The sequence below is a fragment of the Papio anubis genome, chromosome 16 (genome assembly GCF_008728515.1).
Source record: "Papio anubis isolate 15944 chromosome 16, Panubis1.0, whole genome shotgun sequence".
NCBI classification, from domain to species: Eukaryota; Metazoa; Chordata; class Mammalia; order Primates; family Cercopithecidae; genus Papio; species Papio anubis.
In genome coordinates this window covers 4,847,363-4,862,827 of record NC_044991.1, presented here as the reverse complement: position 1 = coordinate 4,862,827, position 15,465 = coordinate 4,847,363, and the positions used below count along the sequence as shown (strand labels likewise).

The 15,465-nt window shown below is 42.1% G+C and overlaps 1 protein-coding gene across 1 annotated transcript in view; it reads left to right on the top strand.

The window, feature by feature from the left end:
* ATXN10 (ataxin 10) overlaps positions 1 to 9,092 on the top strand; it is a 177,887-nt gene extending 168,795 nt beyond the window's left edge. The window contains exons 11-12 of the mRNA XM_021921665.2: positions 7,145 to 7,332; positions 7,820 to 9,092. Of these exons, the coding sequence (XP_021777357.1) occupies positions 7,145 to 7,332; positions 7,820 to 7,822 (191 nt within the window). The 3' untranslated portion in view covers positions 7,823 to 9,092. The remainder of the gene's footprint in view (positions 1 to 7,144; positions 7,333 to 7,819) is intronic.
* The last annotated feature ends 6,373 nt before the right edge of the window (positions 9,093 to 15,465 follow it).

Sequence of the window (15,465 nt, the reverse complement as noted above, 5' to 3'; positions counted from 1 at the left end):
GCCATTAATTGGCAAATTGGAGGGTATACATAGTCGTGATTTTAACTTTTATTTTTAAGTGCTATTAAGGCATAACAGGCTTCAAAACATAGAACAGGACATACAGCACTGCATGGAAACATTTGAAGCACAGATGTTCTCTCGTATTAAAATATAAAAACTCAGAGGGAAATTAGATACCAGATAGACCAACAATTTAGAGAAGGAAGAGGGAGCCAAAATGGGTGGTTTGTGGTGGGTATTGCACACATAGTTTTCAGCGTCACGCAGGGAGACCCTGTGTAGAATCAGCACCATAAATTAGACTTCTACTTTAATTTTCTGAATGAGAAGAGTATGCAGTGGGACCAGTGACATAAATGAGAGTTGAGAACAAAAGATAATCATGACAGATGAAGGTGGAAGTAAAATGAACTGTAGAAAGCAATGAAAATATCTCTTGACATTTGAGTTCATTCTGAAAAATTTGTGGCCCCTTGCAAAAATAAGGGGATCTTCAGATGTATCTCTGCCCCAGGACCTCCATGTTGTCTGGCCCCCTCCCTCTCTCCAGCCCCCTGCCTTACTCTCCAGCAACCCTGCGAGCGGGAGCTCTTCTTTTTAAGGAGGTGGTCCCAACGGGTAGCACGAGTCCCATGAAACTCCAGGAAGCCCAGGGCTCCCTGGGCAGCACTTTGGGAAGTGTCTTTTTTCCTCTCAGTAAGAAAGTTCTCAGACAACAGGGACAAGGTCATTGAGGACACTCCCCTGGGAATGCACTGGGGTGAGATGGGGTGAGGGGGTTGCCTTTTCAGGGCCACACTCTTGGCGTGTTTTCTTCTTTGGCTGACAGAAATTGGCATATTTTAAAGTATTTTGTAGCAATATAACACATTTTGAGAACAGTTTTTAAACTGAACTACTACTTTGCACTCTAAAAAACTCTACATTTTTACCATGGTCCGAGAAGATATTTGTTTAGGTGTGACAAGGGATTTGTGAAGCATCTTCATCTAGGAAAACCTTTTTCTAACAGGGCAGATAATTACACAGGTTTGTAAAAGCCTGGGTGGAGTAGGCTTGCCGGTGCTGACCGTGCTCTGTGCAGGCCAGCTCTGGGAGAGGTTCTAATTGTGTGCCCCTCCCTGCTCCACAGTGTACTTTGGAAAGCCCTGCAATACACAAATCCCTTGACTTCATGGGTTTGTTATCTAAAAAGAGTTTTAAAATATATATCCTGGATGCAAAAACTAAATACACATATTACATATAATATATGTATCTGTTATACAGATATTATAAATAAAGTCCATATATATCAGAACACCATGAAAAGTCTTTTAACACGTTTAAATCATTTTAATTTACATAATGCATATTTTTTCAATGCCAGTACTTTTTAGGGTTGGTTTATTTATTTACTTATTTTTGAGACAGAGTCTTGCTCTGTCACCTAGGCTGGAGTGCAGTGGCACAGTCTCGGCTCACTGCAACCTCTGCCTCCCGGGTTTAAGCGATTCTCCTGCCTCAGCCTCCCAAGTAGCTGGGACTGCAGGCAGCTCACCACCACGCCCAGCTGACTTTTTTGTATTTTTAGTAGAAATGGGGTTTCACCATGTTGGCCATGCTGGTCTCAAACTCCTGACCTCGTGATCCACCCACCTCAGCCTCCCAAAGTGTTGGGATTACAGGCGTGAGCCACTGCTCCTGGCCTGTTTATTTATTAATTCAACAAATATTCATTGGTGCTTCCCATGATCTAGGCCGGAAGTTGGCACACCTTTTCTGTGAAGGGCCACATAGTAAATATTTTGGCTCTGCAGGCCGTGCTATCTCTTGGCAGCTGCTCCACCCTGCCCTTGCAGTGTGACAGCAGCTGCTGACACAGGCAAGTGATGGGCGTGGCTGTGTGCTGTAGAACTTTATTTACGGATACTGACATTTGAATTTCAAATAATTTTCATGTGTCAGAAATCAGTATTCTTCAGATTTGTTTCCAATCATCTAAATATATTAAAACTGTTTTTAGTTTGCTCTCATAAAAAGCACAGGCCATGATTTGCTGACCCCTGTTCTTAGCAGTCTTCTAAACACCGACAGAGCAGTGACCAGAACAGAGTTCCTGTCGCCCTGGAGTCTACATTTAATGATGTACAGGACTTTAAGTAGCACTGATTTTGATAGCTGAAAGAATAGTTTAGCTTGATGGAATCTGTCTCATCAGACAATTCCAGTTTTAACATTTCAGCTTACCCGACTGTACTTTAAAAGTGAGCTTGGCACATCAATCTGCTGGTCATTAAAACCCTTACCATGGATTGTTTTTCTGTATCATGCTGTTTCCCAGCCTGTGTTCTTCTCCCCTCCTAATATCTTATCCCCTTGCTGGTACAAGACCACCCAGTTTAGTGTTGCGCCGCGTTGAACCAGCTGAGGCCCAGTGCAGTGCTGCCTCGGCCATTCAGCAGTACAAGGTGCTTTACTGACGCTGTGGTCTTGGTGGCCTGGGTCAAGACCCCAGAGTCCCCTGCTGAAGAGCTGGCCAGCACCATCAAGTCCCGCTCTAGTGCTGATTGCAGGGTTCTTTCAAGGCAGTTTTGCAACAAACAGGCTCATGCCTTCTATTTGTAGTAGCTATGGAAACGTTAGAAGCTCTCTTTCTAAAGCTAAGCATACAATAAAGCACTTCAGATGTTGGTAGGATTAGAGACTTTAGAAGATGTTTAATTTTCTCCCCTACTCTTTCTTTCTCTCTGTCCCTTTAGAGAGGGAACAAGAGGGCAATGTGAATATTAACTGAGACTTGCTTTAATCTCTCTCGTGACACTTCAGACTGTCTAGGTCTGCACAGGCTGCACTCTAACAAGGAGTGGCATGCATATTCATGACCCAGGGCTGTGGACCAGACATGCTCTCTAGGGCTGTATTTTACAATGTTTTTATTTTCAACTCAAATTTCGTGAAAGAAACAACTATGAAAAATTGATTTTGTGATTACGATTAAGTCTAGAACCCAAGACAGCAGTGCTAAAATGTTCTCACTGGAAATAGGAACAGATTAGAGGAGGTTTGTGTAGTATTTGATTTCCAGATAGACAACACAAACCCCAAAATGTTGGTGCTCACTTAGAGGGGGCAGTGGAGCAAACTTCACGTCTACCTAAGAAGAATGCATGGGGGTTCTGCCTTCATGAAGTCCTCCTTAAACCGGAAGGAAAGATGAATTTCACTTAAAATATGTGAGAGTATTAAATGTATATTTAAATGAAAAGTATTGAGGTTTACTATTATTGGCACGGTTGTTATTTCTGATTTTCAAGGCCTTGAAAGGGGGTTGATTCCAGAGTGGTCTTGTGGCCCTATTTCTTCTCAGCCTTTCACACTTCCTTGACTTACATCTTTTTGCACTTTGGTACTAATATTGGAAGAAGACAAAAGTGCGTTTTCTGCTTTGGGCTTCAGTGCTTCTTCCGTTAGGTTGTCAGGTCAGTGGCTATGCCAAGAATCTGCTCCTTGTGAAATACTGGACTATCATATTTTGTTCCTGAGGTAGTATGCCTGAAGCCTGGGGCTGCAGAGGGCTGAGCAGGACCTATCACCCCAGCTGCAAGCGGTGCCCCTGTTTGAGGGAGACACCTGGCAACCCTTCATCTCCAAGAGGGCTTTTCTTCAGTCTCATTCTTTCTGTGCTCCACTTGTCTTATATATAAAGCGGGCATTGTGTAAGTTTGTATTCTACAGAAATTAGCTACCAAACACTTTAAGGGTGGGTTGCTATTAAAATACCATGATAACAGTATTTTCACAAAATGTGATAGAAATGTTGCCCTCCAACCCCAAGATGAACAGATTAAAATCCACTCTTTGCTCCCATCTACATGGGAATTCTGGTGTTTTGTTGTTGTGGACCTTTTATTTACGCAGTCCAGCCTCCTTGCCTGGGTTGCGTTTATATCGGTTTACTTTCATCTAATCTCTCAAACGCTAAAAAGCCCTGGGTCGGGAAACCACACCAAGAACAGGAGGCAAAAACACAGCCTGTGGGTCGCTGCACTGCCACCGTGGCCCCACCCACGTGGTGAATGAGAGATAGCATGCTTGCATTTGTTCATTTAGCAAACATTTCCCAGCACCACGCTAGGGACAGAGCACAGAGAAGTGAGTACCACTGGGCTTGTTGCGAGGAGTTCACAGTGCATTAGGGCATACAGAAATATAAACAAAGAGTCATAGCTTACATAATTTCAATAAGGCCAGACACGGTGGCTGTAGTCCCAGCTATTCAGGAGGCTGAGGCAAGAGGATCACTTGAGCCTAGGCTTTCAAGATACAATTTCAATAAGTACGTATTGAACATGCAGCTTGTGCTGGGAACTAGACTCGGTGCTAGGATATTGAAGTCAATTAGATGGGACTCCTGCGCTCGAGGAGCTCACAAACTCATAAACAGATGAGTACAGTGCAGTGTGAGGAGAACTGTTAAAAAAAAAAAAAAAAAAAAAAAGACTGCATTGGCAACAGACAGCAGGTGCACCTAATTTAAGCAGGTGTCGCGGGGTAGCTTAGACAGGGAAGGCTTCCGGGAGACTGTGATACTTTGCTGAGTCTCGAAGCCTAAGTGTGCCCCATGAGAAAAGAAGCAGCAGTGAGGAAAGCACATCCCAGGTCAGGGATTTGTGGGTGCAAAGACAGAGGCGAGGCCAGCATTGTGACATTGCCAGAACCTGAGAGATGAGGGTGTCTGGCAGGAGAGGTTGGTAGGGGCCGTCTGGCGGGGTCTCACATGCCCTGGAGTGGAGCACTTTGATAGTCCCTTTCCTCCAGAGACATCCTGTGTTTGCTGCTGGCAGTGACGGTGCTGGCACCAGACTCTTCAGTTTCTGAGCCAACCACCCCTCTGATCTCAGGAGGTCTGAATGCATTATTGGGAATTTCAACTTTCCTACTTTAATTATATTTAAGTGAATAACCAGGATGTTTCAGAAAGAATTGTTATGCTTCTTTCATTTACCATTAGGGAGTTATACTCATGAACAAAAATTCCCCAGTCTTATACATATATTTCTTGCTCCTTGAGTCAGTTCTCCTAATAATCTCTGACTCCTCCTTTTCCTACAAAAAGTGAGAAAATGAATTTGTATATTGCCAGTGACATCCTGGGTGTGAAATTCAAATAATTCATTGTTGAGAAATTCACGAATATGTTGTAAGTGCTTGATACCGGGGTTCATTATCTTTATTCTCTATGCTGGCACAAAGTGGGGGTTCAGTGATCATGGAAAAGAGGTGGATATTCAAATTTAAGATTTATGCATTTGAATATTTGAATGGGTTCTGTCTCCAGAAAAGAAATGCAGGCATATAAAGGACCTGGACTTTGTCACAAGAGAATGACAGATAAATGACAAAATGAGAACGTTTTGCCCACCATAGACAGATGACTGATTATAGAAGCAGCATCAGCTGGGCACTGACAGTCCTTTTCTCTGCCATCTGGAAAAGGTCAGTCATTTATACCCACCAGTGGTTTTGATGCTAAACCTCCAAAGACCAGCAAGTCATTCACTCAGCACATGCTGGTTGGTCCTTTGCTTTGTGCCAGGCTCCATGTCGAGGCCCAAGTCCCCAGGAACACACGACCACAGCCCCTGCCGTGGAGGAGCTGGGAGACCCAGGCCAGGAGCTTAAGTGCTGTGAGTGGGGAAGCGGAGAGGACCCTGGGCCAGCTCACCGGGTGGGTATTGGAGGGACTAAGATGGAGCAACCTTTTTAAAGCCCCAAAAACTCTTCCTGAGCATACAGCTGCCCGTGTTTAGTATATTTCAGTTGTCTGACTTCATTGGACAGTCATTTTTACTGTTTTCTTTTGAGGCTGTTGAACTAGGGAGAGAGACTGTTGGACTCATTTTCTTTCCCAGATACTACAGGAAAGAGCACCTGCTTTATGAATGTTGAAAGTTTTCTCCGTGTTCCCATGCCATGTTGGGGGAGCTAGAAATGTCTCAGAACTGGTCCACAGCGCTGCACAGGGGCATTCAGGACAAGATCAGAAGACTTGGCTCTTTAGCTCTAGGGTTTGATACCTTGTGGGGACACTGACGCCCTGGTTCTGGCATTGGCAATGCCCGAGTGGGAAGCATCTGGTAATCATCAGGGGACAGGACTTGTTTGACTTCATGCCTTTATCTGCTCATGGGCAGGGAGGCCTCTTTCTTTGGAAAAGTGTTTATTCCACCCTAGGTTCTTTGTTGTTCCCCTGGATCAGGGTGCCAGGCCCAGTAGGGACACAGCCTCTCTTGGCAGTCTCTTATGTATGTCCCTGAATCCAACCACTGAAGACTGGTCCCTGCAGTAGTTTTTATACAGTCCTTTATAGAACTACATATAATAGCAATTTAATGCTTGCATGAAGTTTACACGGCTCTTGGTGATTAAATCAAATGCCCTACTCAGTAATGTGGCGATGCTATCCCAGTTTTCGTAGGTTGTCTCTGGTCTCCTGCCAAGCGGAACGTGCCAGGTGAGCACTTGGGCACAGTGAGCCCTGATGCTTTCAGGAGCCTGAGTATTCAAACTAAACACAGCAAATCCTTCAAAGGCCTTCCAGCTTCATCTTTAGAATACTGAATGCGGGAAATTCCATGGTGACTCCTAGGAAACAATTCTTATTTCTAACTGGGCTCCCATTAAACAAGATGATTTTCCTGATTCTAACCTGACATCTTTGTGACTGATTCTTTAGTGCTCCTCTTATTCTTTCCCTAGTGAGTCAGTAACATAATTATTCAACAAAGGAATGTGTGTGTGTGCACGCACACACGTTTGCCTGTGTGTGTGTTCTTGGGTTCATAAACTTCAGTTTGAGCTATTCTAAGACTTTGCTTCCTTGTTCATTCATTCAACAAATACTGAGTAAATATCTCCGGGTGCCAGTGGCTGGACATCACACACACATGTTGGATGTATATGTGCGTATGCATGCATTGCCTCTTTTTAATGTGTTTGCAGTTTAGATGCATATTCAGAGAATGCATCCTCAAGAAAACCTGTTAATTGATCCTGGATGTTCCGTGTTTCTGTGCTCCTCTACTCCTTTTCTGATAATTCTTATGTGAAGTTATCAAACAGGAAAGTATGTTGTCACATTCCTTCACTCTGGCTCCAGTTCTGACCCAGTGGGTGATATACGCCATCCGAAACCTTACTGAAGACAACAGCCAAAACCAAGATTTGATTGCAAAGATGGAGGAACAGGGGCTGGCAGATGCATCCCTACTTAAAAAAGTGGGTTTTGAAGTTGAAAAGAAGGGTGAAAAGCTGATCCTGAAATCTACTAGAGATACCCCTAAGCCAGTAAGTACCCTCAAGGAAACTGTCCTTCCCTTTGGTTTGTAGAAAGCTGTTTCCACTTCCCTGTTGCTTCAAGCACGAGGCTCTTTGTAAGAATATGGATAGGAGAATTGTGCCCTCTCTAGTGGTTTACCGAGGAAAGCCCTAAAGATAGCTGCAAACAGTTTTTTTGTTATGGCTTTATGCTGCCATTTTCTTAAAACAGATAAAATTTCAAACTCATTCTGGGTGAGACATATAAAAGGCATATCAAAATGTATACATGGTGTAAAAGTAAGTTACTCATAGGAATTAGATTTTCTTTAAAAGATAGTTAATGTTCACTATAGTTTAAAAAACAAAACTCCTTGAATACTATTGCATGAATTGTTTCAGGTTTCTCTAAGTTATTTGTGATCACTGACCAAAGTTCTGGGTTTTTTTCCCCTTTGTCTGATGAATCTTGTAAATAGATTTGTTATATCTGCATTTCTTTCTTTTTTCTTCTTAGTGAATGGACTGCATCCAAATACCTGAATATTTGGAATATGTTTCATGGATTTTTCATCTTCTGCAGTATGTGAAATCGCAAGTGTTTGAAGATTTATAAGTACAAATTCGGGAACTTAGGAATTTTTTAGGTAGTGGAGTTTAATGTGTATAAGCTAGAAGTGGAAGTAACTGAGCGTTCTCTTGTTTCTTTGCATTAATGTAACTTTGTGGTTTGCCTTTGTCCCCCTGGATAGAACATGCATTTAAAGAATATATTGTACTTACTGTGACAGCAGATAATAAACCAGTCTCTTGGAGGGCACAACCCTTATTTGACAAAACTTGGACATTGGCTTGGACTGTGTTTGTCCCTTCAGATGGCAACTCAGCATCATTCTTTATATTCCTCTTCTCATTGGGTTTTCTGAACTCTGGCAGGCAGTTGAAGTAGTTTCTCACTGTGATTAATTCTACCAATCTCTTTTCACCCCTCTGCCTTTCCAAAACATTGACAAGACTCATTTCCAGTTAATTAATTCAAGAACCCTCCCTCTTCATTTTAGGTACTGGGCTGTCTTGTCACTGCACCCTATCCCTTTGGAATGTGGCAGGGAGTGAGGTTGGTGAGAGAACATGTGGGCACTTAACTCTTCTTGTTCCAGTTCGTCCCAGAAGTCGACATCCCAGGCCCCATTCTGTGTCAAGGTGAATACCTGTGTCCTCCCCGGCTTCATGCCTCTGTCATGGGGGAGGAATAGCTGATGTTCTGCTCTGGTGCAGCGCCATAGCATTAAAGGTACATTTCTGTCTTTGATTTAAAAAGCACCAGTCTCATGAAGGTGCCACTCAGTTTTAGCCACGTCTTCACTGGAATTACAAAAGTACTTTTAGGGAGCAGGAGTTTGTTTGACATCTAGTTATCTGTCTGTCTGTTCATCTGTCTGTCTATCTGCTGTATGAGAGGTAGGAGTGGATTAAATGACCACTGAACTCACTGAATCCAGATCATTCATATTATTAACAAAAGCTCTAGGGGGAGGTCACGTTGTGAATGCTTAAAATATATTATCTTCTTCAACAGCCACATCACCAAACAATATATCCAGAGATTTTGCACAGTTTGTGTTGAACCTTCCAAAATAAAAACAATAACGACCTGTCCAAAAGTTTTTACAAAAATACTGATTGCTCCCAAATAAAATGCTTCTAAGCTTTGTGTAGGCATACTTTAACTGATTTGTAAAAATAGCTTAAGCATGTTGAGAATGAAATAAAAGTTTTCCCATGTGCTATCTAATGTACTCCGTGTAACTCTGAAGACACATCAGCTTCTAGGATTGCAGCAATCTATGAATAACGTTTTTCTCTCATTTATGACTTTCCATCAGTAAAGAAGCGCTTGCGAAAGTAAAATTACACAAAGGAGTCATTCTCTTCTGGGACATAAAGAGTTAAAGCTCTGTCCTCTAAATAGAAGGCTGGCCAAAGGGAAAAAACAGTGGGAGTCCCTTTTCCCTTTTAACAAGTTTGCAATAGACACTTCTTTTTTTCCTGTCTCAATGGATGTGTGCACACCAGTGGAATCACACAAACTTGTCGGTATGAGCTATATAATAACAAACACAAATAAATAAAAGGGAGCCTTGTGAGAATACAGAATGGGGTAATGGTTATGTGTTTTCTAAGTAGGAAGTGTGGGGCTTGCATAGTGAAAACATGCTGATGACTGCATTGTGGCTGCCTTTGATTCCCTTGGATGGATTAATTCTTGAGCACAACAGCTTCCCTGTCCTCTATCGTGGACTCGGAGCTCCTGAGAACCTTGTTTTACATGCTATAGAGGATTAATCACCACCTCAATCAGTCATTTAGAAGGAAGAAAAAAGCAGGCCAGCCTTACAGAATTTGTAAAGAGACAGAATGGTCACAGCAAGTTTTGTGACCATATTATTGCTTTCAAGAGCAAGCTGACAAAGCTTTTAGCTGGCTTCACTTTAAAAGATAGAGGGGAAGGCTCCTCAGCTTGATACTGAGTCCGAATATTTGCAGAGTGATTATTTTTTAATACTTTAACAACGGATGTGAAGATTTCAAAAATACTTATTTTTGCAATCTTAAAACAGTCAGCTGTCTGTATCCACAGGTTCTGTATCCACAGATTGAACCAACTAGGGATTGAAAATACTCAGGAAAAATAAAATAGTAGTACAACAACAAAAAACAATACAGATTTTAAAATACAGGGTGACAACTATGTCCATAGCATTTACATTTTATTAGGTGTTACAAGTAATCTGGAGATGATTTAACGTATGTGGGAGAATGCGGGTAGATTATATGCAAATACTATGAAGGTTCATATCAGAGACTTGAGCATCTATAGATTTTGGCGTCCAAGTGAGCAGGTCCTGGAACCAATACCCCATAGATTTCAAGGGCCAGCTTACTAAACTGTTAGGATTTATTAATATTTTTTCATTGTCCTCCTGCCCCAGCCTTGTAAGACATGCCTGCTTCCTCTTCTGTCATGATCCTAAGTTTCCTGAGGCCTCCCCAGCCATGCTTCCTGTACAGCCTGCAGAGCCATGAGCCAATTAAACTTCTTTTCTTTATAAATTATCCAGTCTCAGGGAGTTCTGTATAGCAATGCGAGAAGGCACTAATGCAACGTCCTGGTTTTGTGGTTCTGTTTTTGTTTTTGTTTTTAGGAGCTAACATTGAGATGCATTTTTTTGTTGTTGTTCAGTAACTTCACAATCTAAGCACAGGCTTTGGAAACTGCTAAAACATGTCCTTTGCAAAGTGGGATATAGAAAAAATGATTGAGGTGATTTGGGCTACCAATTAGTACGTCTTTAAATCAAAAATTAATGTTTTTATTGTGCATCTTATATCCATTCTCTTTTGAAGTCATTCTTGTGCTGCCCTGATAATACATGACATTTAAATGTTATTTAAATGATTTTTTTTTTCAAGGCAGAATCTTGCTCTGTTGCCCAAGCTAGAGTGCAGTGGCACAATCTTGGTTCACTGCAACCTCTGCTTCCCAGGTTCTTCTGCCTCAGCCTCCTGAGTAGCTGGGATTATAGGCATGCACCATCATGCCTGGCTAATTTTTGTATTTTTAGTAAAGACAGGGTTTAACCATGTTTCCAGGCTGGTCTCAAACTCCTAACCTTATGATCCGCCCTCCTCGGCCTCCCAAAATGCTGGGATTACAGGCATGAGCCACTGCGCCTGGCCTTAAAATGATTTTTTTACTGTCCTTTAATTTCTGTCATTGAATGAATAAACAAAGATGTTAGAACAAAAATGCCAGTCTTTTTGCCAAAGAAAACTTTTTAAAAAATCTTTCATCGTCAGTAAGTTCTACACATAAGTGCTTCACATGTGAAGCAGTAGAATTGAGGCAGAATTTTTAAATGCAGAAAAGCTGAGGAAGAACCTTAACGTTTAAGATCTAATGTAAAACCTAGCCTGTAGGGCAGCAGGGGGGCAACAACAACGAAACCGCCCTCTTGGTGCTGTCCGAGGTTCTGATCATTTCAGCTGTATTGGCTTGTTCACATAAAATCAATTGAAAACCTTGTTTCAAAATTTAGATTTTTTTCTTGTGTTTGTATGACACAATATCTGTTTTCCTCTTCCCTACACACTTTATGTATTTATTTATATTTTGAGGTCACATATTATGTGATATTTCACAATATGAATTTGATTTACTGTCCACAATATACATGAATTTTTAAGCTTTTGCCGTAAACATCGTGGTTATGGTATTAACTCATCCCTCAGACTCTCCTCATCTCAACCAGAGACACTGCTGTCAGTGGAAATTAATTTTCATAGTTTTCCATAATTATTTATTCTTGCTTAAATTAGAAACATATTAAATGTTTCTTTTTGTTTAAACAACATCATATACATTATTCATTTACTCACAAATTTCTATGCTTATTTCCTATCACCAAAGCAAGGGCTTAGGTAATTTTTATCATACGGATTTAATGTTTCTACCACTTTGTAAAGTGTATTGGCCACAAGAATATCAGCTCTGAAGCTAGAATTCTGGGTTCCAGTCCCTGCTCTTTCTCCTGCTTAACCATGGGCAGGTTCCATAAGCTCTGGGTGTCTCCATTTTCTCATTTCCAGCCCCACTGAAAATGCAGCTCATAATACCACCTGCCTTATCAGAGCGCATGAGAGAACAAGCAAGTGACTGTGTGTAAAGTGCTTAATCCTGGCATTAATCCCATTATATGAATGAGGAGGTTGAGTCACAGAAAAGTTATGCTCAAGGTCACACAGCAGTTAATGCTTAGTGATTAATTGGTATAGTTAATTGGAAGAGAATGAGTGAGAAAAAATAGATAGTTTCTTTTCCCAGAATCGTGGAAAACTAATATAGCAGAAATGCCTGGACTGTGGCTTTGGATGTTGTATTAGTGCGTTCTCGCATTGCTATACAGAACTACCTGAGACTGGGTAATTTATAAAGAAAAGAGATTTAATTGACTCATGGCTCTGCAGGCTATACAGGAAGTATGGCTGGGGAGGCCTCAGGAAACTTAAGATCATGGCAGAAGGGGAAGCAGGATGTCTTACGTGGCTGGAGCAGGAGGAAGAGAGTGAGGGTGGTGATGGGGTGCTACACACTTTTAAACAACCAGATCTTGTGAGAACTCATTATCATGAGAACAGCAAGGGTGAAATCCACCTACGTGATCCAGTCACCTTCCATCAGGACCCCCTTCAGCATTGGGGATTACAGTTGGACGTGAAAATTGGGCAGGGACACAAATCCAAACCGTATCAGATGTAAAGCAAGGAGAGTGTTATGGGAAGAACATAGGCTTGCAATTAGAAAAACCCAAGTTCAAATCTCAACTTCACTTGCCAGCTGTGGCCTTGAGCAAGTTGCTTAACCACTCTGAGCCTAAGTTTCCCCCTCAAGGACTGTACCATGCACTGGGGATACAACAGTGAACAAGACAAGCATGGCCTCTGCTCTCATAAAGATTATCTTCTGGTGAGGGTGACAGAAAGTTATTAATAAGTGAACAAATACATAAAACAAGAGCATTGCATATTGTAGTAAGTGCCATGAAGAAAATAGGCAAGTTGATGGTAACTAGGGTGTTCTTTTTGAGCAAAAGCCAGAAGGTTGAAAACGTGCCAGCTGTGCAGAGAATCAGAGAAGTGTCCCGGAATAGGGAGCAGCAAGTGCAGAGGCCCCAAGACTGGAAAAGCTTCACTTGGTCAGGGACCAGGAGGGTGGCCATTGGGCCCAGTGCCTGGTGGCCCAGGGAGAACACCATGAGACCAGATCAGAGGGGACAGCAGGAATCAGATCATGCAGGGTCTTCAAGGCCATGGGAGGAATTCGAATTTTGCTGGAAGTACATCGCGGGGGTATTGAGCAATTTTAGCAGAGAAGTGTGAAGATTACGCTTGCAATTTTAAATGACTACTCTTGCTGCTGTGTGGAAAATGGAGAGGAGAAAGAATGAAAGTAGAGAAATTGCGTCTGGGGCTGTTGATGACAGTGATCCAGACAAGCATGGTGGCAGTGGAAATGGAGAGAAAGACTTGAGTTGGAACTATGTGTCTGAGGGAGGATCCGTAGGACTAGTTGAGGGTGGGGTGCGTGAAGTCAACAAGAGTAGCTCCTAAGATCTGTTGAACAGCTGGGTGGTTGATTGTCCATTCACTGGGGTGGAAAAGTTCAGTGTAAAGATTAGTTCTTGTGTATGTTTTATTTGTAGCAAAGAGAATCCAGAATTCCATTTTGGGCAAATGAAGTTTGAGATGCTTTTGAGACATCCAAGTGGTGATGATTTTAAAAGTAGTTGAACCTATAAACTAGGGCTCAGAAGACAGATCAGCACTGGAAATACATACTTGGAATCATTGGTTTTATGTATAGATGATGTGAAGCCATGGAAATCAATGAGATGAGGGTGAGGCTGTAGAAAGACTAGTGAAGGAGGTCTGCTGTCAGCGTGTGACCCACAGTCTAAACTTGCTCTCGACATAAGAGCATGAGCCTCCTCAATATGTTAGAGACCCCTCAAAAAATTCTAATGGCTTTATCACAAAAACGTACCATAGTGGACTTGAGCATCCCCTTCTCTTTTTTATATATTTATGTATTGGGTGGGGAGGGGGTCTTGCTCTATCACACAGGCTGAAATTTAATGCTACAGCCTTGGTTCCCTGCAGCCTTGAACTCCTGGGCTCAACTGATCCTCCCACTTCAACTTCCTGAGTAGCTGGGTCTACAGGTGTGAGCCACTGCACCCGGCTACCATTCCGTTCTTGTTAGACACTTTACTTTCGGCTTCTCATCGTTAGAAATGCTGCAGTGAACATCTTAGGGCATAAAGCCTTATCTTTGTTTTAGGTTGCATACTGTGGGAGGTCAAGGAAGGAAGATAAAGAGTTAAAGAAGATTTGTCTCAGAGAAGTAATCATATTAGAAAAGAAAAGGCACTTCCAAATCTAGTGGTGATTGACTAGGTAGTTCTGACCAAACCTCTCTGAAGGCAACTGAAACACGGGTCAGAATAGTTTCAGCTGCTGCTTAAAGGCACCTGGGAGCTAGCAAGACACAGTGAGAAATTACAGGGCCAGGGTCTGGGAGTGAAAAGAGGCCCAGGAAGATAAGTGTATTTGGGTTGCTGTTTCCTCTGAGAGTATTTTTCATTTCAGAGGAGGAGGCAGAGCAGCTGAGAGGCCAAGGAATGCTCATGAGAATCCTGGGAGCCAAGACGATGGGATGCTGTACTGGTGAACCTCCAGTGCTACAGGCGGGAACCCAGTGGGCTGAGTCAGAAGTGTCACAGTGAACCAGAAGTAGTTCCTCCCAGAGACCACACTCGGTTTCCAAACATTTCCACCCCAGAAACTGAACTAAAGTTCCCCTTGCGTGCTATGACGTGTGATGTCATACACTACATCCTGGAGTACTGCTCACCCAGGCATCTAGCAACAGAAATCTCAGGAAAACGGCACCAACCCTTGGTCTTACATTATCTGCATAATTTTTCATACATGTTGTCTGAAAAATAGGTGACAAGACAACACGATATGAAAGTCAAAAGAAACGATAACAAATAGAAACAAACATAGAGGGGCTCCTGATAGTGGAGTCTTTAGGCAGGAATTTCTAATGACTTTATTCAATATGTTTAAAGAGACCAAGGACAATATTGGAAATGTCAGCAAAAGAAGGGACACACTATAACAGGGGGACCAAATGAAAATTATTGAACTGGAAAAATATAACCAAAATTAAGAAATCAGTGGATGAGTTTAGCCACAAAAAAGATAAATAGCAAATGGAAGGAAAATAGGCCAGTCGAAAACATCCGGAAGGGATCGCTAAGAGATCAAATGATGAAAAATATAGATGATAGAGTGAAAGACATATAGGATACAGTGAAAGGTTCTGATATCCCTATTTAGGGTCTAAGAAGAGAGGACAAAACGGGTACTTTAGTTTTTAGTCATAATACCCGAAAGTCATCACCAAACCTTGGGGTTTGAATGTTACCAAGAAAACAGTATTGAGAGAAAATTCACATGAGCATCACAGCCCAGACAGGTGATTCATTTAGTTCCTTCAATAAGCCAAGCAGTAATTGGGAGCAAGCAGAAGAGAGG